We start from the raw sequence: 23453 nt of genomic DNA, 5'->3' as shown, positions 1-23453 counted from the left end.
CTTAGGGGGAGGCAGTAAGGGCCATGGATGTGTAAGGACACATACACCAGCAACATCGCAAGCCTGGGCTTTGTCCTGCTGCTAATTCCAGTGCACTTGCAGGCACCTCTTTGTGTGCCTTAGTTTCCCCAGCTGTAGCAGAGCTGTGGTTATTGCTTTTCCTTGAGCAACACCCTCCAAGCAGCTGATTGAGCTCAGGAAAAAGAAAGAGGAGGTGATGGAGGCAGGGCCCTCAGCAGCTGAGCTGCCAATGTAGAGGGCAAGGTGCTGGCAGAGCCAGGGCTCCCAGGGGACAGAGCTGGGAGCCGGGGTGCAAATGGGAGCTAAATGACGAATGCTAAATTGGCTTTTCTGGGCTGTCCCCTGTACTGAGTGCATCCTCTACGGATGGGTTGTGAGGGATCACAGGGATGGGAAACCGAGGCACGAGGGGCTCTGGACCCTGCCACTGTGCTCAGGGCCGGCAAAACATTAAGGCACGAAGCCGAGCCTGCGTCCCACCGGGTGCCACCGTCACAGCGCCCATCTGCACCCCGGTGCCGTGGCAGAGCCAGCCCAGCCTCTCGCTCCAGGATTATCCGCTCAGCCTCGCCATCTGTTCACCAAACTGCCATCATTATGTTCAACTTGGGAAGAAAACGGCCCCTACAGAGAAGCAATTTGTTCGCTGACGAAACCTTTCAGGCTCGTCGCCGTCCCCACCGACCCTCGCCGCCGTGCGGGCCGGCTCTGAGCTCGCCTCGCTTAAACAGTCTGCGGGGAGAGAGGTGCGTGAGCCAGGCGCTGGGAGGGTGCGGGGCTCCCTAATCCGATTATAGGGCATAAGAGCCTTCAGAGGGCCGAGGAGGAAGAGGAGGGAGTTGCACTCCACGCCCAACCCCAGCCCCGGGGGTCTTGCAATGATCTCACTGGAGGGGCTTTTCTTTCCGTCGCAGTGGGGTTGCTTTTGGGGAGGAGATCAAAAGGGAAAAGGGCTGCCTGGGAAAGGGAGTGAGGAGAGGGGGGTGAACGAGTGGAGTAGAGGCTGCAGGCTGGAGCCCAGCCCCAGCGCGCTTCTGCCTCCCATGGGTCGTGAGAAGCATCTTCCCCATGGAACAGAGCCTGGAGCGAGGTTAGGATGGACCAGGAGCAAAACCCCCAGGGCCTGCAGTGAGGATGGAGCCTCATGTCGCAATGCTGGGCTCCTTTTTTTTTTGTGTGTGTGTGGAAATGCAATGGAACCAAAGCATTCAGCACACACCTTGATTTCACTGGGCACTTAGTAATGAGCAAGCAGGGATCCCTGGGAATGTTAAGGCATTGGTTTGATGTGTATCAAAGGCAAACGTTTTCAACTCCTGCTGCGGAACAGTGCACCAGCCTCCAAATTTTTCTCCATCATTTCTGAAAGAAATTAAAGAGCCCCATCTAAAAGCCAACATTTTTGGTCACCCTGAAACCAAATAGTTGGTTTGTTGTTGTTGTTTTTTTTTTTTTCCTTGGTTTTTTTTTTCCCCCCCATCTCATTTCAGATCTCAGTATATTTTCAGTGCGGTGCCAACCAGGACCACGGGGCATCCCTCTCTCAAAGGAACTGAGTGACACTTCGCTGCTTTGGAGGAGGGGTCCTCCTGGTGCAAGGAGTTGGATGGGAAAAGGGAGGCCACCTGCATGTAGGGGACCAGGCTGTCACCACAGCCTGGCCCCGGGCTGTGGGCACCCTCTGGTGGCTGAGGTAATGGAGGGGTTAGAGCTAGGCACGAAATCCGTGGCTCAAATGAGGAACCTGCGGCTCCCCAGCACTGCTGTGTAGGGTAGGGGAGGATCCTGGGGGCTTTGCTTTCTTCCATGGCAAACGATGTGTGAATTCACTGGCAAATCCTGAAGTTACAAAAGAAGACAGAGGTGTTTTAATAGCGGTGATCAAAAGGATCCATAGAAAAAGTCTCTACCGTTTGCCCTTCAGCTCAGTACGCCCCTTCCCAGCGCAGCACCCTAAAGAAAAGCCCTCCCCGCAGCTCTTCCCTATGTCAGGTGGAGAAAACGAAGGCACGGAGCAGAGCTGGCAGGCAGCACCTCTCAACCAAGCAAGGTCTGGATCCGCGCTAAGCTGGGCTGTCCTTTCTTCCCACAGCAAGAACCCAAATGACTGCGGCATCTTCTCGCTGTACATCCTTTGGGGACGGCGTGGAGATGAGTCCGGCTGGGAACGCTGGGCTGCAGGCACTGCCTGGAACTCACCACGCTGTCAGGCGATGTTGCCTCCCTCCTCGCTGCTCCCCCCGCGGTCACATCCATCCTCATCCATCTGCACCAGCACAGAGAGGGGTGGATTGGCTCAGGGGTGAAGCAGGACTTCGGGGGTGGGGAGGGTTGTGACAAAGCTGCCTCCCACCCTGGACCAAGGATGGAAATCCCTCTCCTCACCCCCCGAATACCCCCGCTGTACCTCCCGCAGCACTTTGCTCTCCGACTCGTTCCCCTCGGGGGGAGACCTCAGCACCTTCGTTCGCAGGAGGAGTCCTGGGGATGCAGAGAATCCGCCTGAGTTCGCACCGAGCCTCGGCTGCCACCTAGCGGCCTCTCATCGACCTGCGCCGCGTGGGCTCCTCCGCGTCGGTTTTGATGGTTTCGTTGGTTTTTTTGTTTTGTTTTGTTTTTTTTTTAGGGGAGGGATTTTTTTTTTTTTTTTTTTTTAATGTACGGGGTTGAAACTCACCCGTGAGGCCGCCCCCGGAGGCAGCCAGCAGCAGGGTGACGAGCAGCCCGCATAGCTGCCACTGCGCCTGCTCAGCGTTCGTGCGGCTGCCGTCGGCCACCAGCGGGAAGACGAGCTGCAGCCTGCGGGGAACGGAGCCGTGGGCTCTGCTTGTAGCTACGGAGAGGGCACCGGAGCAGCCCCCACATCGGAGCGTTCCCCGGTGCCGGCTCTTCTCACCTGTCGCCATATACATCCGCGGTGGCCAACGCTGTCAGCAGTATCCCCAGGAAGGTGCCCAGGATCCCCGGCAGCCCATGGACGTTGTGCACTCCACACGTGTCCTCGGTTTTCAGCCTGGATCGCAGGATGGGCTGGGGGGTGCACGGAGAGGTGTTGGGTTTGGGGTGGGGGAAATGTTCACCCCTACTGCCCACTGTTTTGGCTGAGTTAGGAATGCAGCTCCTCTGGTTCCAAAGGTGCAGGACCTCATTGCCACAAGGGGACTCACCGAGAGGAACCTGGAGCTGAGCAGGGAGAGCTGGCTGGCCAGAAAGCCTGCTGTGAGAGCCCCAAAGGGGGTGGACAGCATCTCCCCCGCCATCCCCATCACGGCTGCGCTGGCCAAGGTGGCATCCTGAAGCTGGGCCTGAATGGAGCAGCACAGAGGGGTTGTCCTCATGGAGAACATCAACATGGGGCTGAGGTTTGGGTTTCCATAGGGTTCGAGCTGGGTTTTATCCAACCCAAGAAAGCAAACCAGCATCCCCTTGTGCTCCTTTGGACATCGTCATGCTTCCTGTCTCTGCAGGATGGACAGGGGCTTGGCTTTGTCTCAGGAGAGGACCTACCACCTGCAGTGTGCCCTTCTCATACAGGATAGGTGAGAGGACAAAGGTGGCCAGGGTGCTCGCTGCCAGAGAGAAGTAGAGGTTCAGCACTGCCCAGGGCTCGGCGCTGTCGTGGGTTGTGGTGGCTGAGGCAAAGCTGGGCCAGAAGATCCACAAGCAAATGATTCCTGTGGGAGGTGAGAGGGCACATGTGGGCACCGAGGTTGCTCCCTCGAGGGAAAGAACCTCCTCTTGCTAGTGCCAGAGATGTACAAAGGGAGAATGGCCACAGCTGGCAGTGTGAGCAGTTTGGGCTGGACAGGAGGAAAAGCTCCTTCCTTGGAAGGGATCCCTAGGAAGGTGGAGAATCTCCATCCTTGGAGGTAAGCTGTGCAGTGGCATGACTGCACGTCCTAGCATTGGTGGCAGAACTTCCCCCACCATTCCTATGATTCTGGTGTTGTAGGGCTCAAGCTTCATACCAACCACAGCAAAGACATCAGGCTGGTGCCCCGCGTCCTGCTCCTCTTTCCTCTTGTCCTTGTGGGGCTGGTGCAAGACGCGTGAAACCGTCAAGCCAAAATAAGCACCAAAAGTGTGGATGGTCAAGGAGCCTCCACTGTCGCTTACCTGGCGAGTACAGAAAGCACCGTGCAGGGCAGGGAATGGGACCTGCCTATGGCCAAGGCAGGTTTTGATGACAGGAGTCAAAACAAAGACCCCGACTATTCCCTTTCTGGGGGGTGACTCACCCCCAGGATGCTCCGCAGGACGTATTCATTGCAAGCAAAGAGAGGCACCTCCAGCAGAGCCATCAACAGCATCTGGATGGGATTCACCCTGCCCAGAACAGCCCCAGCGGAGATGAGGATGGCTGCGGTGCAGAAGTCGGCACTGACCATGCTGGGAAGGAGAGGCAAAGCACTGAGCTGGATCCAGTGCAGCCAGGGCAAAGGCAGGCACTGGGGAGAGCAAGTGGGCTGGAGCTGAGCCCGAATCCCACATGCCATCCCCTACAACCCAAACCCTGCCTCTCCAGCCCTGCACCCTGAACTCCACACCCTGCTCCTGCAAGCTGAATGGACAGCCTGAATCTTGCTGTGTCTGTGGCAAGGCTTGCATGGCTTGGGCAAGTGGGTCTCAGAGTTCCCCTAACCACTCGGCTGATGCTCAGCTAGCAGCCTGGTCCTCACAACCCTCCTTGAGAGCAGAGCAGTGAGTTTTACAGAGGAGGGAGCCAGTGTGCAAGGGATGGAGCCGGGCTGGGCAGCGTTGGAGTAGCAGCAGCCTTCCTGCCTTACCTCTGAGTGCTCACGTAAATCTTGCTGTTCTGGGAGAAGTAAAAGAGCCCCTGGGCCAGTATGGCCCACTGGATGGTGAAGGCCACGATGAGGAGGCTACCAGCCACACTGCCCACCCCATAACGGCTGAGGAAGGCCAGTAGGAAGCCAAAGCCAAGGAGAGCTCGGAGGTGGGCATCCCGGAACCCTGGCAGGAGGCAGAGGGGGGCTATGAGGCACCACGAGCAGCTCCTGGGTTTGGGTGAGAGTGACCCCCACCAGATAACCTGGGGTCGAAAAGGTTTTGGGGGTGTTGGAGCCTTCAGCTGATGGCAATCAGCCTTCTCCACCCACATGTCCCGGCACAACAGGGAACTGTGTCACCTCCTGGCAGCAGTTCCCAGAGATGCACACGGTTTGCCCCACAGACTGGAAGCTTTTCGGAGCAGCTCATGTAGCCCTGAGCACACTACCAACACTGACACAGGGGCGTTTGGAGGTATTGGCCATAGTCAGGGACTCCCCTGCTGCTCTGCAGGGGTAAACAGGGACCCAACCTGCACAGCAAGCAGTGCCATTGCCCCACACCTGGCGGTGACATCAAGCAGAGGACCCACATCCTGCTCTGGGACAATCTTCCTTTTGCGTAACAGGAACAGGTGAGTCAGCACACAGGTATGGATATGTGGGCGGAACTGGGAGAACTTGGCCAACCACATTGGTGCTGCATGGGGAGGGAGGTGGCCAGGAGGGGCCGGGGGTGGGGTCTGGATGGATGGCACTGAGGAAGGGGCTCGGTGCCAATCTCCTGGTGCTGCTAACCCGTGTGGGTGGAGTTTGTAGTCCCTGCAGTGCCAGGAGCACCTGGTCGGGGGGGATGGGGGGGTGTGAGGTGGGGGGGCGCATGGCAGGCTTTCACCTCCCATGGTCCCCATGTCCACCTCTGCTCTCTTTTAGGGGTAAAAGCCGAGCACAGCAACTTTCTGCACCCATGCCAGGAGCGTGGGGCAGGCAGAGCTGCTCCCTGTGCCCCGCCTCAACCTCCCCTCCCAGAGGACAGGGTACTCACGGGGATACCCCAAAGTCGGGCTGGGGTCTCTCTGGCTGCAGCTTGGCTCCGTGGAGCAGAGGTTGGAGCTCTCCGGACTGTACCGGACAAAGGTGGCGAAGAGGACGATGGTGAGGAGCTGGAGGAAGAAGCACAACCCAGAGAGGTGCAGCCTTGCAGCGGCACGCTCAGCCATGCTGCAGAGCTCACCGAAGTGGCTGAGAGCTGCCTGCAAAGTCTGCCTGCAAACCACGCCTGCGAGGCCAAGTCCTGCCTGGAAAATCCCAGGAAAATGAGGGCAAGAAGCAACCTGGGGCTGCTGGCAGAGCTGGTTCCCCCTGGGGTTGGGAAGCTGCAGCAGAGCCTTTCTTTTGCTTTGCTTTGCTTTGCTGGAGTTGTTTGTCCTGCACTGAGAAGGAAGAGGAAGAGAAAGGAGCTGACAAGTAAAATATGGCCACTTTGGGGGAAGTGGCTCGGGTGCTTTGTTGGTGCAGCCAAGCTGTGATCTCACACTGCCCAAATGAAGGAGGGGGGGGAATGTGGGGACGGATGCCGGGCAGGGATGAGTCAGGGCTGCTTTGGGGTGTAGCTACTGCTTTCATGTGGGAAAAACGCAACCACCAGAAAGCCTGGCCAATGTGCTGCAGTGCTGGAAAGCCTTGAAGTGCAGCCGGGCACTGCTGAACTGGGCACTGCTGGGAGCGCTCAGGGTCTGTTTTGGGTACAGACACATGGGAGATCTGGGGAGTAGCATCTTCTGTTGTTTTTTAACCCATTCTGGAGCAGCAGCGCCCTGTCCCCTTCTTGTTCACAGTGGTTTGAAGCGGGGGTCCTTGGGGGCCTGCAGTGCCCAGAGCAGGGCGATTGCTTTGACCAAAATGGGGCAGAGGCTTGGAGCAGGAGAATCCTCCTAGAACAGCACGCACAGTTCTGCTTCCCACCCAAGGGCTGTTTTTGCATCGTGCATGCCAAGATCGCTGTGTCCTCAGCTGGACAGACAGACAGACGGACGCTTGTTTGCATTCGTGTGCCATGAGCTTCCTCCAGTCCTGGAGATGCACCCTGGGGGGAGGGAGCTGATAAGGAAACCCAGAACACAGCCCTATTGTTTGGCCTTGTTTTGCTGCCCGCACCATCCCAACCCCAAAGTGACAGCAGCGAAGCTTCTGCCGTGGCTTTGCTCTGGGCAGGGTGAGGCTGGGGGGGTGTCAGGGTGGGGGGACCCCCCCCAGTGCTCTCCCAGATCATGGCGTCAGCAGCCCCAGAGCCAGAGACTCCATGCAGGAGTGGGTTTGCTCAGCACTGATGGCTGTGGGAGCAAAGAGCAGAATTTCATGGGGAGCAGCACTGAGGGGATCTCTGCCTGCAATGGGGGTGTGGAGCCCTGCATGGTGCTGACATTTTCCCTGAATTCTCTTACTCTGTGGCCTGTGAATAAAGGGATGCTTGTTAGCTGGCGAGCGCTGTGTTTTGCCGAGCAGAACAATACAGAGAAAGATGCCCACAATGGGAAATTGTGCTTCCTCCTCCCCGTGCGTTCCTCGGGGAGGTGTTGAAAAAAAAAATAAATGAAAAGGAAAAAAGAGAAGAAAAGGGGGGAAAAAAAAAAAAAAAAGAGAGAAGAAAACGGGAAGGGACGGGCACAGGGCAGGGAGCGAGAGCACAGCCAACGCTGATCATGGGAGCAGGACGTGGGGCTGCTGGGGCACTGCCTGCCCCAGGATGGCGATGGTGACGGTGACAGCAGTGCAGGCTCAAGGAGAGGGCAGGACCCAGCTGGGAGAACCCACAGCTGTCCCTGTGTCCTCGTGCCCTGTGTCCCCTCTTCCCAGCAGCATCGCAGCACAGGTTTGAGCTTTCCAGAGCCTTTCATCCTGAGATGGGGTGGCTGTGACAGAGCCAGGACGCAGGCGGTGGTGGATGGGCACAGCAGCTCCCCTGGGGACGGTAAGGAGTGATGGGGACTGATGGTGGTGGTGGTGGTGGGAGAGGGGGCTGCTCTTGCCTAGCTCTGTGCTTGGCACCTCTCAGATCATCGGTGTCCAGTGTGATGTCCACTTTGCAGGGCAAACATTGAGATGGTTGCTGCCAATGTCCCTGCTGCACATCTCCCAGTCTGTCCTGCTGCGTGGCCCTGACCCCTTTGCTCCCCCCAGGCTTTCTCCAGTCCCCGGCTCTAAAGATGCACCGGGTTCTGCTTGCATCCCTCTGGCTCCTGGCAGCATCCCCCACCTCCAGCATCTTCCAGAAGCCAACAGGGAGCCCTGGTAGGGAGCGGGGATGGGGACAGGACACTGCTGCTTGGGGACGGTATTGGGAGATTTGGGCAGGGGCTGGGATGAGCATCCTGGAGGCTGCAGCAGCAGGGAAATGAACTGGGATAGGTGCTGGAAACCAGGCTGATGAGGGTGGTGGGGAGGTGCTGAGGGGCAATGGGGCTGTGGCAATGCCTCGAGGCGGACCGGTGCCCCGCAGCCACCCCACGCCTGCAGTACCTGCTGGAGCCCCTGCACACCGCGGTGCACACACAGCGAGGTGCCACGGCCACGCTGCCCTGCGTGCTGCGCGCCCTGCCCCGCAACTACCGGGTGAAGTGGAGCAAAGTGGAGCCAGCCAACTATGGGGAAAACGTTATCATCATCACCAACGGGCTGTACCACAAAAACTACGGGCCGCTGAGCCCCCGCGTGCGCCTGCGGCACAGCCACCGCTATGATGCCTCGCTCACCATCACCGATGTGACCTTGGAGGATGAGGGACGCTACCGCTGCCAGCTGGTCAACGGGCTGGAGGATGAGAGCGTCTCGCTCACGCTGCACCTGGAGGGTGAGGGATGTAGGGAGGATGGGGAGGCTCCAATGGGTCTCCATTGCAAAGCCACTTGCCCCAGACTCCTGCTCAGCACCAGATCCCTGGGGCAAGAAGCCAAACCTCCATGGTGAGAGCGTGTCCCTCTGTCCCTGTCCTCCAGGTGTTGTCTTCCCCTACCAGCCCATTAATGGGCGTTACAGATTCAACTACCACGAAGCCAAGCGTGCATGCGAGCAGCAGGATGCCCGGCTTGCCACCTACCAGCAGCTCTACAAAGGTACTATCCTGCAGCATCCCAAATCCTCCCATTGCCCCAGACCTGCCTTGCTGGTCGGGATGATGCTGAGGTGACCAGGCTTCCTCCCAGGCTGCCATCCCCATCCCTTCTATGCCCCACTTTGTCCTTATGGGACGCTGAGGTTCTGCCCACCCCTCAGCTTGGATGGAGGGCCTGGACTGGTGCAACGCAGGCTGGGTGCTGGATGGCACCGTGCATTACCCCATCATCAACTCACGGGAACCATGTGGCGGCCGCCTCCTGCTGCCAGGCATCCGCAGCTATGGGGCCAAGGACAAGCAGAGGGACCGCTTTGATGCCTTCTGCTTCACCTCTGCACTGCAAGGTACCTCCAGCATCCCCCAGCCCCGTGTGGTGACCCTGGGGCTGCTCACGGACTCATCACTCTCCATTATTTCCCCCCATCCCCAGGTGAGGTCTATTTCATCCGAGGCCACCTGAACTTCAAGGAAGCCGGGCAAGCGTGCCGCAACCACGGTGCTACCATTGCTAAAGTGGGGCAGCTCTACTCCGCGTGGAAGTTTTTGGGGCTGGATCGCTGTGACGGGGGGTGGCTGGCAGATGGAAGCGTGCGATACCCCATCACCACCCCCAGGCAGCGCTGCGGGGGTCTGCCGGAGCCTGGCGTCCGCAGCTTTGGCTTCCCCAGCAAGGAGCTGCGGACCTACGGCACCTACTGCTTCGTGGGGACGTAGGAGAGGTGGGCAGAGGCAAAGGGGTGGCACCGGCTCTCGTCACCTGAGTGGAGAGCTCAAGGTGGGACAGCGGTCTCTGGGGCATTTTGGGTGGTGCTTGCATCCTCTGATGGAGTGATGAGGCTGAATTTGGGGGAATTTGTGCATCCTCTGATGGGGCTGAATGTGGAGGGTTTGTGCATCCCCTCTGACGGGGCTGAGTCTGAGGGGGTTGTGCATTTAATGGAGCTGTTCCCCGCACTCAGCTGCCTCAGAGTTTTGAAGGCATTCAAGGCTTGATGGAGAATCCAGAACCATTTCCAGCCCAGGAATTGAGGGGGTCTGGTCCAGCACGGCAGGCTCCCTGAGCCCCCCAACCTCGGTGCACCCCCAGCCCTGGCCTCGCTTCCTACGGCCATGCAGACTTTGGCTGGTGCAGGCATGCTGGAGAACCAGGCATTAACGAGTGTGACTAATGGAGTTTCGCTTTTTCAATTAATAAAGCGACAGTAAAGCGACCGCTGGGACCTCCTGGCCACTCGGTGAGGGGGGTTTGCCAAGGACTCAAGCACTCCCCCCGCAGTGTCCTGGTGTTATCGGTCTCCCTGGCACCACACTCAAGGGGTTTCTGGGTTTGTGATACAGCTGGAGAAAACAGCGAGGGGACACATCAACACGGGGACACTTTGGGCTGTTCCTCCCTGTGCCTGTGGCTCAGGGGCCATCGCTGTGCCCAGGCTGCTCCAGCTTCGACCTGGTCCCCATGGCTCCATTGTGCATCCCCCACTCCCAGTTCTGAGGCTGGGTACCTTTGCCTCTCCCACCCATGTGCTTGCTGGCACACCCCTCAGTGCCATCCATTTCCTTACTTTCATTCCACAGAAGCATGGAGGGGGCTTGAGATGCACGCACCCAGCAGTGTGGCCATGTCCAGGGCACAGCCTCAGTGTCCCCATCCGCATGCTGCTGTCTCAAAAGGGGGGAAGCAGCAGCTGGAGGCGATGCTGCCATGTCCGAGCTGTCACCTGCCTTTCCACCTCCTCCCCCCCCCCCCATCTTCTCCTCCTTGATTTTGACTCTGTCGTCATTCCAGGACTCAAACGGCCCCAGTGCAAGATGAGACACCACACGAGTCGCTGGCGATTCCTTTTGAGGGACTCTTTAGTTTTTGGGGTTTCTTTGTACAGATATAAAACAAGCAGAGGGCAGGCACCCACCAGGACACCTCCTGCCCTCCGATGCTGCACTGCCATCCCAGTGACATCCCCATCCATGCCCGCTCCGGGGTCTGGGAAGGTGACAGCTCACTCAGTCCTCGGAGTGCTGTGCCAACCCTGGAGGGGGGGGGACAGGAAGCAAAGAGCCCCAGTGAAGCGCCATCCACGAGGGGAGGCGTGGGGATGCAGGGGGCTGAATGCTCACCGGGGCGGCAGGAAAGCTGGGGCCGTTCCCAAATCCCATCTTCACGGCAGCGGATGATGGGGGAGCGGCGCGGGGCGAAGCCGTGGCGGCAGTGGTAGCGCGTGATGGAACCGATCTCGTAGCGCTGCTTTGGTTTGCCGAAGGGACGGGCGTTGCTGACGGTGGGGGGGGGTCCGCACTGCACTGTGGGGTGAGGGGAGAGGGTGGGCATCCTGTGCTGCGCTGAACCCCGCTGCCTCACCACCAGCTCCCACCCCAACCCCAGGTGAGCTGCGAGCAGTCAGAACCTTTTTTTTCCTAGCTTGCTGGGGGGGTACGTGGCTTACCCAGCCCCATTTTGCAGGTGTAGGAGAGGTGGTAATTGCAGGGGACATCGCTCCATCGTCCCCCGTCGTGCCACACAATGACCACGCAGTTCTCACCGGAGAGAAAGTAGCTGTCGGGCTGCCCCGGGTGCCAATTCTCATAGAGCTGGGGAGCACAGGACGGGCTGGGGCTTCGCTGGCACTTTGCACTGCGTCCATGCCATGGTGCCCCATCTCCGTGCTGCTGGTTCAGGCACCCCAAATCACACGGTGCTCATGCCAGTGGCTTCAGCTGAGGCTTCGAAACCTGGGACCCATCCCAAGGGATGGAGAAGGACCACGAGGTGTGGTGGGGATGGGAACGGGGTGGGAGGGGGGGATTGGCAGCACGGCTTACCAGGGGGCTGCCGTCGGACCACTGGAAGTCCCCCTCGATGGTGCGGTCGTTGAGGCCGATCCATTGGTACTCGCGGTACTGTTCTGGGGACAGAGGAGGGCTTGGGGGGCTCCGCCATCCCCTGGCACCCGTCAGGGCGGGGAGTTGGGGGGGGTCGCCGGGAGAGGGCAGCAGAGCCCCAGTGTCCCCATGCCTGTCCCTGGTGTCCCCGTGTCCTTTCCTGCTCCTCCTGGACCTCCTCGCTTCCCAGCTGTCCTTTCTACCAATTAATCCATCCTATTGCCAATATTTCCTTTCCTTTCCCCTTTCCTTTTTCCCCTTTCCTTTTTTTCCCTTTCCTTTTTTCTCTTTCCCTTTTTCTCTTTTCTCTTTTCTCTTTTCCCTTTTCTCTTTCCTTTCCTCTTTCTCCCTTCCTTTCCACTTTCCTTTCCCCTTTTTATAAAAACATTTGTGATGTTTTTTGCCCATCCAGCTGCCTTTTCCAGCAGAGGGAGAGGAGCTTTGGCTCTGCTTTACCCCTTTTCCAAATTTTGGCTCAGTCTTCAAGCCTCAGACCCACTGTGGAGGGATGCTGGGTCCCATGCCCTGCAGGTTGGAGTGGCCCCACGTACCGTTGATGAAGTCCTGCTCCTCGGGGGTCAGGATGGTGGCCAGATGCCCCCCAAAATGTCTGCACTGTGACTCGGCATCCTCCCAGCTCCTCCGGGTGGAGAAGTGCTTGTAGCAGGCTCCCTGGAAGCTGTCCCAGCTGGGGCTGCACCTCTTCAGGGCTGAACCACAGCAGGAGACAAGGGGGGAGAGAGGACAGGGTCAGCACCGTGGAGTTCAGCCCATGAGCAAGCCAAAAAAAAAAAAACCACCCAAACAGATTTCTGTGCGCTGATGCCTGAAGGACCACGGGCTGTGTGACCCTGTGGACTCACGTCTCTCGCAGCTGCTCCCTCCGTAACCTGGCAGGCAGAGGCAGGTGGGATGGGTGCCATCCTCAATGCAGGTCCCTCCGTTCAGGCAGGGGTTGGGGATGCAGCCACCTGCAAAGCACGGGCAGCCCTGCTCACTACATGCCCCTGAGCTGCCCCTCAGCCCTCGGATGGATGCACAGAATCTGGGGCACGGTGGCACGCCTGGAGCCATCCCATCTTCCTGCACTGGATGGGTTTGAGGCTTTGGCATGTCCCCAACACTCAGCTGGACACTGTTAGAGTGTGCCATGGATGGGGATGAGTCCTGCTGCCCCCAGAGCAGTGCAACAATGGCTCTTTTGGAGGGAACATGAAAGGATAAGCCCTTGACATGTCCCAGACACATGTCCTCAGCCTGGCAGCAAGGCGAGCCTCGTGCCTGTCCCCAATCTTACTGCTGTCACCTTCAGCCTGCCCAAGGTTGAGAACTCAATGGTGCCATCCTTGACCTGCAAAACCAGCACCAGCTCGTTCCGGTCATTAAGACACACAGTCATTAATCCGTCCCCAGCTCAAGAATGTGATTTAGGGCTGTCGCCTGCGCCAGCGGCACAAGGAGTGCAAGTCCTTGGCACTATCCAATGGCCCTGTGCCCTCGCTTGCCCCAGACAGCATCACCTCCCCGCCTGCAGGAACATGCAGACATCTCCAGTGGACTGCAGCGGGGTGAGAAATGAGCTATTTAAGGCTTGGGCACGTCCGGCTCTTTGGGAGCATATCTCTTCTTGCCAGGACAGACACATCCACACTGCAAGGTGCTGAGCAGCACCCATGCTGGGGGGGTGAAGAAAGGAACCCCAGTGAGGCTGTCCCACGGGGACAAGGGGCAGCAAGATGGGCAGGGGTTTGGTTGCAGAGCTGAGAGCATCCCGGCTTAGGAGCCAAGAGGAATTTTGTCTTGGGGTCACCGCTCATGCACCCACCACCCTCCTGCAGCAAGTGGGCTCCATCTCAGGCCCTGGTGCTCACCTGCAGGCTGTGCACCCCCACAACACCCAACACCCCGCAGCTCTGCACGGCATTCAGCTGCGTGCACCGTGGGGATGCTCCAGGGCCAGCTGACACCGTGCTCAGCCCCAAAGGCCCTCATCCCTCTGGGGTCCGGGGGGATTAGTTCGTCAGTGGGGATGCGAGCGAGGCAGCGGGCGCAAGGATGAAGGGAAGAGCTAGCCGAGGTGCGTGTTCTAGAAAGCTTTTAATTCCCTTTATTAGTACCACTGTTAGTCAGAGGAGGGTTTGGGGCCTTCTTTTGTTAGATTTGTTTCTTTTTCTTTTTTTTTTTCTTTTTTTTTTTCATGGAAACAGTCATTAAAACACTTCACAGAAGTAGAAGAGAATTAAGTGCATGCATAGCTCAGACCAATTTGTTTGACAAATATGTGCTTCTCCGGACCTTTAACCTTCCCTTACCCAGCCGAAGAGAGGAGGAGAGAGAGACAGACAGACAGAAGGACAGACAAGAGGAAAGCACAGTGCAAAGGAAAGGTGCTGCCACTCTCTAGTGTCAGCGTGCAGCCAGGAGCGCTGCCCCAAGTGCAAAAATGACACAGTGCTGGGGACCCCCGGCCAAGCTTGCACCTGCACCCAGGCTGGCACGCTCCGTGGGCAGGGCAGGCAGTGGGGCGGCCGAGCTGGGTGCTGGGGACAGCCTGGGGGGCCCAGCATGGGGAGAGGTGAGGCCGTCCCTGTAGGTCCCACCTGGTTCTCCGGGGACGGCTGCAAGGAAACCCTCCACGGTTGCAACAGAGGGCATCGGACGCTCTTCTTCATCCTCCTCCTCTTCCTCATCCTCCTCCTCTTCTGAAGATGCAGCTGGCATCCCGCGATCAGTGCTTGGGGTTTGCAGTGCATCGCTGCTGCTGGGCACCTCTGCGTGCCATGGGGTGACCTCCGTTGCCGGGGCTGTGCCCCCATCCCCCGGTGCTGTGGGTGAGGAGAGCCACGGGGCCCCCGACTGCTCCTCTCCATCATCCTGCAGCTGCGGCGGTGCGGGGGGCAGCGGGGATGCCCCAGGGTTTTCGGTCACATCTCCCGACAGCTCGGGGTCCTCAGCAGCCCCCAGAGTGTGGATGGGGGTGCTGGTCCCCCCTGCCCCACGGCTGCCTGTGGAGGGGGATGGCTCTTGGATATCTGTCGAAGTGACAAAAGTGGCGCTGGTTGGATGTGTCACCTGGCTGTCCTTGTGCCCAGATACCCTGCCGTTGTGGGCTGGCCGCCCCACAGCTTCCCACAGGTGGATGGGGAGGCAAGTGGGGACAACGGAGCCAGGTGGCTGGGGATGCCCATTGGGTGGCTCTGTGTCACCTGCTGCAGCCACCGATGGGGACAGGGCGTCACTGGGTCCTTCTGTGCCCACCAAGAGTGTCTGCACATTCGGCTTCATGGGTTGTCCAGGCTCTTGCCCTCTGCCCAGACTCTCTGCTGCTCTGTTCCCGAAGTCCTCACCCAGAACAGAGCCCAGCGGCCATTCCAGCGCTGCTCCATCCTCTGCAAGGGGCAAGGAAAGGCAGTGAGACACCCACAACAGGAGCCAGCCAGGAACCAGGCACTGGCATTGCCGGCAATGAGCAGAGCTGAAGGGAAAATGTTGGCACAGTGACGCCTGAGGAGACAGAAACAGCCCCAGGTCTGGTGATGCTTCTCCCTCTGAACCAGCCCCGTGCTCCAGCTTGGCCATTGCATTCTCCTGTCCCACAACACGTCTTTGCTTGGGCCCTTTGCCACCTCTTGGCACAAAGACAGCATGGTTTGGCACTGACCCTGCCCACTGCACCCTGCCATCCTGGCCACAGGATGGACAGACAGACAAGGACATGCAAGGACAAGCATGGCAAGGACAGACCAACAGCCCCATGCCTGTCACCACCACACCAGGACACCAGCACCCTGGCCATGGGTGCACCCTCGGTGAGATGGCACTTGAACAGCTCTGTGCCTGCATCCCTGCTGCTGCTCTCTGCGCCCCAGCCCTGAGCACTGCTGGACCTACCAGTGCGGGATGGCTCTTGCCTGGCCTCTGTGCACCTTCCACCTGTCCCTGTTGCCCCGTCCTGGTCTGCAGGGGATGGGCTGCCTGGTTGTACGGCACAGCTATGCGGGATGCCTGCCTTGGGGACGGCTGGGGCTGTGGGGAAAGGGGCAGCCGAGGATGGGTGACGTCCTCGTGCTGAGGACGAGGAGGTATCTACTGGGGGGTGCCGGGTGTCTTCGGGGGACAGGCTTGGCTTTTCCAGCTCAGCATCAGCCACGTCCTTAAAGAAAGGGACGGCGTATATAGCCCCTCGCGACTCAATCTCCACTTGCGCTTTGGGCAGCTGCAGCTCCTCCAGCTTTTCTGCCACTGTAACAATCTCCTGGAGGCCCTCGGGCTCTCTGGCTTGATATTTTCCTGCAGCCTCAGGGAAAGAGTTTGTCCCTTCTGTGGGCAGAAAGAAAGTGGGGTATTACTGCCTTGTCCTGGCCCCGTGGCAGCTGGGGACAACCTGGGGGATCCCTGTGCCCCGGCTGAGCTGGGTTGTTAGTGGGTTATGCACTGCGAGATGGGTCCATCCTGCCTAGCTTCATCCGTGGAGACAGTGGGGAATCCACTGAGAAATGGGGAAACTGAGGCACGGAGGCATGCAGCGGATGGTTGGTGGGAGCACAAGCCCCAGGGGACGCTCAGGTAAGTGGGAATGGGAAGAATCTGTGCCTGTTATCCCTGTGAGCCTCAGTCCTCACACACATGCCCCGGTGTGCCGGGTGCCCTCAGCACCCAGTAGCTCACTGCCTCTATTTCATTTCCTATCCACGGTAATAAATAAACCTTACAGACCTGTCAGGCTGTGCCCAGCAGCCTACAGAGAACCCCAAAACGCCTTCAACATCCACAGAGGGGCGAACTGTCCCAGAGCCGTGCTCCTGCAGCTGGCTCAGCCCCAAGGTGAGGGCTCATGGCATCGACCTGGGACCAGGCGCTGTGCCCAGAGCCACCCTGAGCTCACACGGACAGAGACATCCCTGCCCTTCTGCGCTACAGCAGCATGCAGCACTGAGGCCAACCTTACACTATACTGCCATGCGCTATGCAGAGCATGCAGAGCATCCATCCTCTATCCCGATGTATCAGCATGCAGTATTGAAATCATGCGGGTTATTCCTCTCCTATCAAGATATATTGGCATGCAACACTGAGCTCATGCAAAGCATCCCTGCGCTGAGTCGGCATGCTCTACTGCAGATATGCAGAACACCCCTGCTCCACAGCGATAGGTCGGCACGGCGAGCACGTAGGGATCTCTATTCGGTCCCTGCTTCGTGCACCCCAGAGCCCAAGACTAAACCTCGGGGCCGTGGTGCCCCTGGTTACCTCGGAAGCAGTACGCATCGTATCTGCTCTGTGCATCGGGGAATCCCGTCTGGTTGCGAAACTGGAAGATGGTTTTGACACCCGGCAGGGCTCCTCCGCAGCGCTCCCGCGGGGTAACGATGGGATAGCGGACGCTGCCATCAGCCAGCCAGCCCGGGTTGCAGGCATCCAACCCTGCACTCCAGGCTGCGTACAGCTGTCCTGTGCTCGCCAGCACCGCACCCTGCGCCCGGCACCGCGCCACTGCCTCCTCCAGGGTGAACTTGTCCGGGGCTGTCTCCAAAAATATTTCCCCTGTAATGAAAGGAAGGAAGCAGGCATCAGGAGATGGTTCAGGGATGGGGAGACGGGTGGATGTGGGTCTGTCCTTGCACATGGGGCAGGGGCGAGCATTGAGCCACCTGCTCAGCTCTCCTGAGCTATGCCCATAGCTTGCTGCACAGGCAAACTTTCCAAAAGAAAAACGTGAGTGATGCAGGTGCTGCTGATTCCACCTGGCAGTGGATTCCATGCCACGTAGAGGGCACGAGCAGCAGGGTAGCAGGTATGTGACACACAGGGACAGCCCCAGGTCAGCAGTGCTCCCCAAGCAGTGGGAAGCATCGGTGGTTTACTGCGACAGGTCAGCAAGGCAGCTCTGCAAAGGGTTGCAGAGAAGCAAATCTGTGCCCTCTACGGAGCACTGCACATTTGGGACATTGCTAAGGGAACTGGGTGACAGCGCTGTGCTGTGAAAAGGAGGTTGGACATGGAGCACCACAGGCACCTGGCACGTCCTCAGCATAACAGTACACGTCGTACATGTCCTCCGGGTCCACCACACCGTAGTTCCTCACCCCTGGGAAGCCATTCATGTCTCCGTAGCACGCCTCGCGGGGAGTGTGGATGGGGTACCTGGCAAAGCAGAGGGGAAGAATGGTGGTGGCTGAGGGGTGGCACAGGGGAGTCACTGGGTGCCAGAAACATGCCATGGGGTGCTCACCTGACGGTCTGGTCAGCGATCCAGCCAGCATCACACTGCTCGTAGCCTCCCAGATAGGCAGCATACAGCTGCTCAGGGGTGGCAATGCTGGCACTGATGGCAGTGCACGCCTCCTGCGCCTCGGCAAAAGTGTAGGTGTAGCGTGTGGAACCCCCACGGTAGTGAAACACCACTCCTGCAGGGAGGCACAGGGTGAGGAGCCAGGAGAGAGGATCCGGACGGGGTCCCCCAAACTGTGCTGCTCCCTTTCCTGCGTGTACCTTTGACTCTGAGGTCGAGGATGTCGTGGCCGTCCTCGATGCCATGCTGCACATCACAGCGGTAGATCCCCGAGTCGTTGGGGCGCAGCTCGGTGAGCAGCAGAGAGGCGTCAGTGTAACGCTGATGGAAGACGGGCAAGGAGGCACGGAGGCGGTAGTCCTCACTCACCTTCACCCTTTCCCCTCGTGCTACCAAGATCTCCGCCTCCCTGCCTTCAGAGATGAAGGTCCATTTGACCCGGGGGGCTCCCAGCACTGCTCGGCGCCCTGCCGTGCTGGCAGTGGGCAGGGGTGCGAGGTAGGTGATGAGGCAGGGGATGGTGACGTCCCCTGCCAGCACAGCGTGAAGGGCTGGGTGCCGTGGGATGGACACCTGCAGGGCCTTGAGGTCATCTAGGGGGAGAAGAGCAGAGTGATGAATGGGACTGGCATGTGAACCTCTTCCCCCTCCCCTCCCCCCCCAAGGATACTGGCTACAGTGTGAGGATGAGCACGGCTGGGGCTGTGTTACCTGTGACATCTTCAGGGCTGAGCACCTCTGGGACCACCGTGGGGGCAAACACCCAGAGCAGCAGCAGTGGGAGAACTGAGGCCATCCTGTGCCCTGTGAGGGGGGAACAAAAGTCCAGCAGAGGTTTTGAACTGCAAAGAAGCATTATAACCTCCAGCTCTCTGCATGAGGGAGGACTGGGAGAGACTGGTGCCTGCATGCACGGGGTGATGCACGAAGGCATCATGGTGAGAGCGCGGAGTCTGGATGGCAGAAAGGAGAGGGAGCAGAAGGAAACGTGCAGACGTGCCCTGGGGAGCAGGAGAACTGCAGTGCCTCATCTCAGTGCCCAGGGTTCAATCCAGCCCCAGGGAGAGGGGTCCTCTGGGGACAGCAGATCTGAGCAGAGCATGGAAAGTCTGAGTGCACAGCCAGGCAGGAGATGCCAGGGCTGGGCTGCGCATCTTGAGACACCGCAGTCAGAAACCTCAGAGGGGATTGTAATAGCTGGTGTTGATCAGGGTTGAAGGAAGGAGCCACTGAGCCCTGGCTCATGATGTGAGAGTGTGAGTGCATGCATGCAAGCTGGGCTTTTGGGTGTGCAGGCATTGCAGCTTGTATGTGCACTGCAGCATGCATGTGCACATGTATGAGCATGTACGTGTGTTTGTGAGTGTGCTTCCACACGTGTGGCCAGGGGGGTCCAGCTGGAGATGGGGATGCTGAGGGTGCACAAAGCACGGGGCAGTGGGGGAGGGACGGAGCAGGAGGTCTCCTCGTTGCCATTCAGCTCACGCCAGAGGTTTCCCGCGCACAGGCTGGGAAAACCAGGGCCGAGTAAAGCAGCCATTATGTCCCAGGTCTCTCTCAAGGCTGCCTGGCACAAAGGACTCTCCCCCGCCGGCTGAGGAGCAGCACTGAAAGGAGAGCCCAGCAGCTAGCACGGCTGTCACCAGCCCCACAGAGCAGCACAGGGGACACTGGGGATGTCACGGAGGAGCTCCAGCCATCTGGAGAGGACACCAGGGATATGGAGAGGTCCCTGCATGGTGCACGGCTCTGCAGGATAACGTGGCCCCATGCACTCCTCTGCAGGGGCCCACTGGGGCTCGGTGGTTTCCTCAGCCCTGGACTGGTGTGCAGCGACCCTGAGCCTCAGAGCGCCTTTGTAATTTATGAGCTCTTTGTGCTGCATTGATTTTGGCAGTCACTGAAGCAGATTTGGCACCTCTGTGGTGAGCTATGGTCCAGGTCGCAGGCTGCCAGGGCCAGGCTGAAGGGAGGCTGTCATGGAGCTGCATCTCTCTGCAAAGGATGCTCCCCAAGAACCCCATAGGGCCAGCGTGCCAGGGAGTGGTGTGAATACAGCCCAAGAACCAAGGGCAAAGAGCCTCCTAGCACCATGCACCATGCTTGCACAGCACCTAGCACCACGCACTCTGGATGTACAACTCCTAGCACCGTGCACCATGGATGTACAGCCCTGAGCAACACGCACCATGCATGCACAGCCCCTAGCACCACGCACTGTGGATATACAGCTTCTAGCATCATGCACCATGGATGTACAGCCCTGAGCAGCATGCACCATGCATGTACAGCCCCTTAGCACCACGCACCACACACGCATGTCCCCTAGCACTGCACACCACGCATCCATCCCTTTCCATCCAATACATGACCAGTGCTGCCAGTACCAAGCTGGGGGCTTTCCCAGCTCTGGATGGATCATTGGAATTCAGGCCCATGGGAGGGATGGTCCCCGCTGCTGGGCTCCAGCGTGGCACTGGCTGTGACCCCCAGTGTGGTGAAGTGAGGCACTTTTTGTCCCAGGCTCCTTTCATCCTGTTCCCCAGGTGCCACAGTGGTACAAGTAGGGAGCAGCCATGAAGCTCAGCAGGAAATTCAGGGGTTTAAAGCTACATGAGTGCAGCAAGATGGAGCAAGCGGGGGGCTGCTCCCCTCCTGTGCCCACCCATAGCTGGGACACCAACACACTGGGACTGGGGCTCCACAGGGGTTAAACCCAACTCACCCTGCCCACGGGAGTCCCGTGATGGCAGGACTCTCAGGCGTCACTGTTTGAGGTTTGGGGTTTGGGATTGGATATTTTTTTCCTATTATTTGCCACAAATGGAATTTTTCTTAGCCTTCTCAAGGGAAAGGCTGGGAGCAGGAGCAAGGGAAGGCAGCTAAAGGGAAAGTGGGAAGCGGGGAGCAAGACTGGGTTAGCTCTGAGCTCCCAGCCACGGAGATGGGTGGGATGCTCACATGCACACTGACTGCCTCCATTTCCCTGGGAAACCAGGTGGAAAATGAACCGAGGTACTTTGGGACAAAAGCAATCTTTCTTTTTTCTTCCTCCCCTGAATTCACTCTAATTTAAGCCACAGCAAAGCACGAGTGATGCTGCAAGCGGGGGTCCCGAGCCCCTTCCTCTCCACACCACCACGGAGAAGCTTTCCCAGGTTGTCCCATCCCTATGCAAAGCCCCTCTGTCCCTGCACGTGACAACTTTGTCCCTGCTCCCAAGGTGCCCTGCCAGCCCATAGCGCAGCTGATCAGCGGCTTTCCAGGGATGCTCAGCTGCAGAATGAGTCAGCAGCCACAGGCAGAGCCTGGCCCCGCTCCAGTCTGCCCCGTCCCCCCTCATCTCTGGGCTGCAGGTGCCCCAATGTTCCCATGCACGTGCCTGTCCCCCTCTGAAACTGTCCCCTCCTTGCTGCAAACTGCCCCTGCTTCCTGCACAACCAACAAAACAAGGGGACTCACCATACCGGGGGGGGGGGTCACAGCAGTGAGCCCCCCATGTGCTGAGCGCAGAGGATGCTGCGGGAAGCACCCAGCAGCCTCTTGGCAGCAGCTGCTGGCAGAGCATAAAAGGCCGGAAGCAGGTGGGAATGGGGAGGAGGAGGGGTCCTTTGGCTGCCAGAGCTGCTCACCCCCACCCCCAACCCATGTTGGAGAAAGGGGCTCCTTGTTGTTGGGCTGGGATGTGCCCCCACTGCACAGGGAAGAGCTGTGTCCCATCCCCAAAGTCTCATGGAACTGCAAAGGGCAGAGCTGAGCTGGTGGACCCCAGAGGGACCCCACAGTCACTTGGGCATGGTACAAGCATCCATAGAGCTTTGCACACCCACCCACTGCTGCATGGCTCCAGTGGGAAAACTGAGGCATGGATTGAGGTGGGGTGGAGGAGAAGGTGCCCCAGATTTCGGCAGCACAGCCTGGCCCCTCAAATCCACCTTCCAAGCACAAAATCACAGCACTGCAAGGAAGTGCTCAGGCTCCCAATTTCCCCAGTCCAAACCCATTCCCTGCAAAACAACCCCAAATGCCCTGAGCACCATCACCCTGAGCTGCACAGGATGGGCAAGGAGCTGCCCAGGAGGGGCAGCAACCCCTAGACTGAGCCCCTCATGCAGAGAGGTACTGGAGCAAAGGGGCAGAAAGGGTCTTTCCCACCCCTCTACCAGCTGAAGAAGCAGCAACAGGTTCTGGGTCTGCCTGGGCTCTTCCCAGCTGGGGAGCACTGAGGGCTCAGTGGGATGCTCAAGGGGAGCACCTCCATCCAAGAGAAAAAACACTGTTTCTGTAGGAGGGCAGGAGGTGCACATCAAAGTGCCCCGGCCCTGGGCACACACACAAACATTCTGGGTTTGTTCAGCAGGAAAAAGCAATGAATACCCCACAAAATGTTCCCTTTCTTTTTTGCCCAGCCCTTCTTGCCCCCCTTGGGACACCAGCAGGACTGGGGAAAAGAGCTGGGAGCCAATGGGAAAACCCTGTGATGCTGTGCAGCCCTGCTCTCCCTTATCCCCCGTGGTATGGGGCAACTTCAGCCCCTATGCCTCCCACTCTCCCACCCCTCCCCCGCCAGCTCTGTGCCTCATTTTCTCTTCCCGGTGCTGTCCCGATTGCATCCTCCTTAGAACAAGGACCTGTCCCTGGTGGCTGAGCAAGGAATGGGCTCCATGCTGGGACCTGCAAGCCCCAGTCCCCACTAGCATCAATCCCAAAGTCACTTTCCCACCTCAATCCTCAAGCACTCCCCCCCTTCCCCCCCCCCCCATTCCTGCTCTGCAGAGCCGGCGCCACCTGAAAGAAACTTGCAGAGCTCTGCCAAGGACAAAGCGGGGACCGGTGGGAGCATCCCTGCTGGACATCCAGGTCACCCCCAGCAAGCAGGGAGAGCGATGCCCACCCCCCCCAGACACATCACCTCCCTGCTTACTTTCTGCTGGCACAGAGGTGACATGAGATATTGCAATAATAGCGCAGTACAGCCCGCAGGAGGGGCTCTCCCCGTATCCCACCTTGCTCACGGTGCGGGCGGGGGTCCCAGGGGGCCCGGCTTGGGGTTGAGCTGAGGTTTCTCCGGGGCAGAAGTAGGCAGCAGGTTGGCAGCAGGACTGGAAGTGAGCTGCACCGGGCATAAGTGCAGGCACCGAAAGAAGAGGAGTCCTCTGTGTGTGTCCGTGTCCGCGTCTCTCTCTCTCTCTCTCTCTCTTTTTTTTTTTTTCTTTTAATCCTTCCTCTTTCCCTCCTCCTTTTATATTTTATTCCTTCCCCTAAGTAAGAAAAAAAAAAATTATTACCGTGTTGGCTGAGCGTGTTGTCCCTCCCCGTCCCTCCCTCCTGGCAAAGGCAGCACGAGACCCACGCCGCG

The 23453-nt window shown here is 58.8% G+C and overlaps 3 protein-coding genes and 1 long non-coding RNA gene across 12 annotated transcripts; 2 read left to right on the top strand and 2 right to left on the bottom strand.

Moving 5' to 3' along the window:
* Positions 1–1866: 1866 nt before the first annotated feature.
* Positions 1867–6343, bottom strand: RHBG (Rh family B glycoprotein). 4 transcript variants are annotated; one of them, XM_085209771.1, is made up of 10 exons: positions 5857–6343; positions 4809–4995; positions 4260–4410; positions 3990–4137; positions 3529–3695; positions 3189–3326; positions 2918–3051; positions 2699–2820; positions 2429–2588; positions 1867–2287 (listed from the first exon to the last, which is right to left on the bottom strand). In XM_085209771.1, exons 1-9 carry the CDS (start codon positions 6029–6031, stop codon positions 2476–2478), a joined length of 1335 nt encoding a protein of 444 aa, XP_085065897.1. In that variant the 5' UTR covers positions 6032–6343; the 3' UTR covers positions 1867–2287; positions 2429–2475. The 4 variants fall into 4 exon arrangements, with proteins under 4 accessions (XP_085065897.1, XP_085065898.1, XP_085065899.1 ...); XM_085209772.1 differs by having other exon boundaries at positions 2429–2585; XM_085209773.1 differs by having other exon boundaries at positions 2429–2502; positions 3990–4056; positions 5857–6341.
* On the top strand, positions 4989–7287 carry LOC146542721 (uncharacterized). 2 transcript variants are annotated; one of them, XR_014879804.1, is made up of 2 exons: positions 4989–5446; positions 5745–7287. It is a non-coding gene; the product is annotated as an uncharacterized LOC146542721 (long non-coding RNA). The 2 variants fall into 2 exon arrangements; XR_014879805.1 differs by having other exon boundaries at positions 4989–5613.
* Positions 7288–7653: 366 nt separating this feature from the next.
* On the top strand, positions 7654–10130 carry HAPLN2 (hyaluronan and proteoglycan link protein 2). Of its 2 annotated transcripts, none has more exons than XM_085209774.1 (6): positions 7654–7782; positions 7992–8102; positions 8311–8661; positions 8807–8923; positions 9084–9269; positions 9356–10130. In XM_085209774.1, exons 2-6 carry the CDS (start codon positions 8018–8020, stop codon positions 9637–9639), a joined length of 1023 nt encoding a protein of 340 aa, XP_085065900.1. In that variant the 5' UTR covers positions 7654–7782; positions 7992–8017; the 3' UTR covers positions 9640–10130. The 2 variants fall into 2 exon arrangements, with proteins under 2 accessions (XP_085065900.1, XP_019478657.2); XM_019623112.2 differs by having other exon boundaries at positions 7668–7782; positions 7901–8102.
* Positions 10131–10765: 635 nt separating this feature from the next.
* Positions 10766–23348, bottom strand: BCAN (brevican). 4 transcript variants are annotated; one of them, XM_085209846.1, is made up of 15 exons: positions 23019–23348; positions 18806–18898; positions 18295–18687; positions 18035–18209; positions 17819–17946; positions 17053–17346; positions 15694–16122; positions 15009–15191; positions 14403–14834; positions 12666–12773; positions 12354–12512; positions 11743–11825; positions 11367–11511; positions 11041–11223; positions 10766–10952 (listed from the first exon to the last, which is right to left on the bottom strand). In XM_085209846.1, exons 1-15 carry the CDS (start codon positions 23218–23220, stop codon positions 10927–10929), a joined length of 3033 nt encoding a protein of 1010 aa, XP_085065972.1. In that variant the 5' UTR covers positions 23221–23348; the 3' UTR covers positions 10766–10926. The 4 variants fall into 4 exon arrangements, with proteins under 4 accessions (XP_085065972.1, XP_085065968.1, XP_085065971.1 ...); XM_085209842.1 differs by having other exon boundaries at positions 23101–23233; XM_085209845.1 differs by lacking the exon at positions 15694–16122 and having other exon boundaries at positions 23101–23233.
* Positions 23349–23453: the final 105 nt, after the last annotated feature.

This window comes from Meleagris gallopavo, chromosome 27 (genome assembly GCF_905368555.1).
Source record: "Meleagris gallopavo chromosome 27, MGAL_WU_HG_1.1, whole genome shotgun sequence".
NCBI lineage: Eukaryota > Metazoa > Chordata > Aves > Galliformes > Phasianidae > Meleagris > Meleagris gallopavo.
Note: the sequence above shows the minus strand (reverse complement) of the source record. Positions and strands in the feature narration are given on the sequence as shown.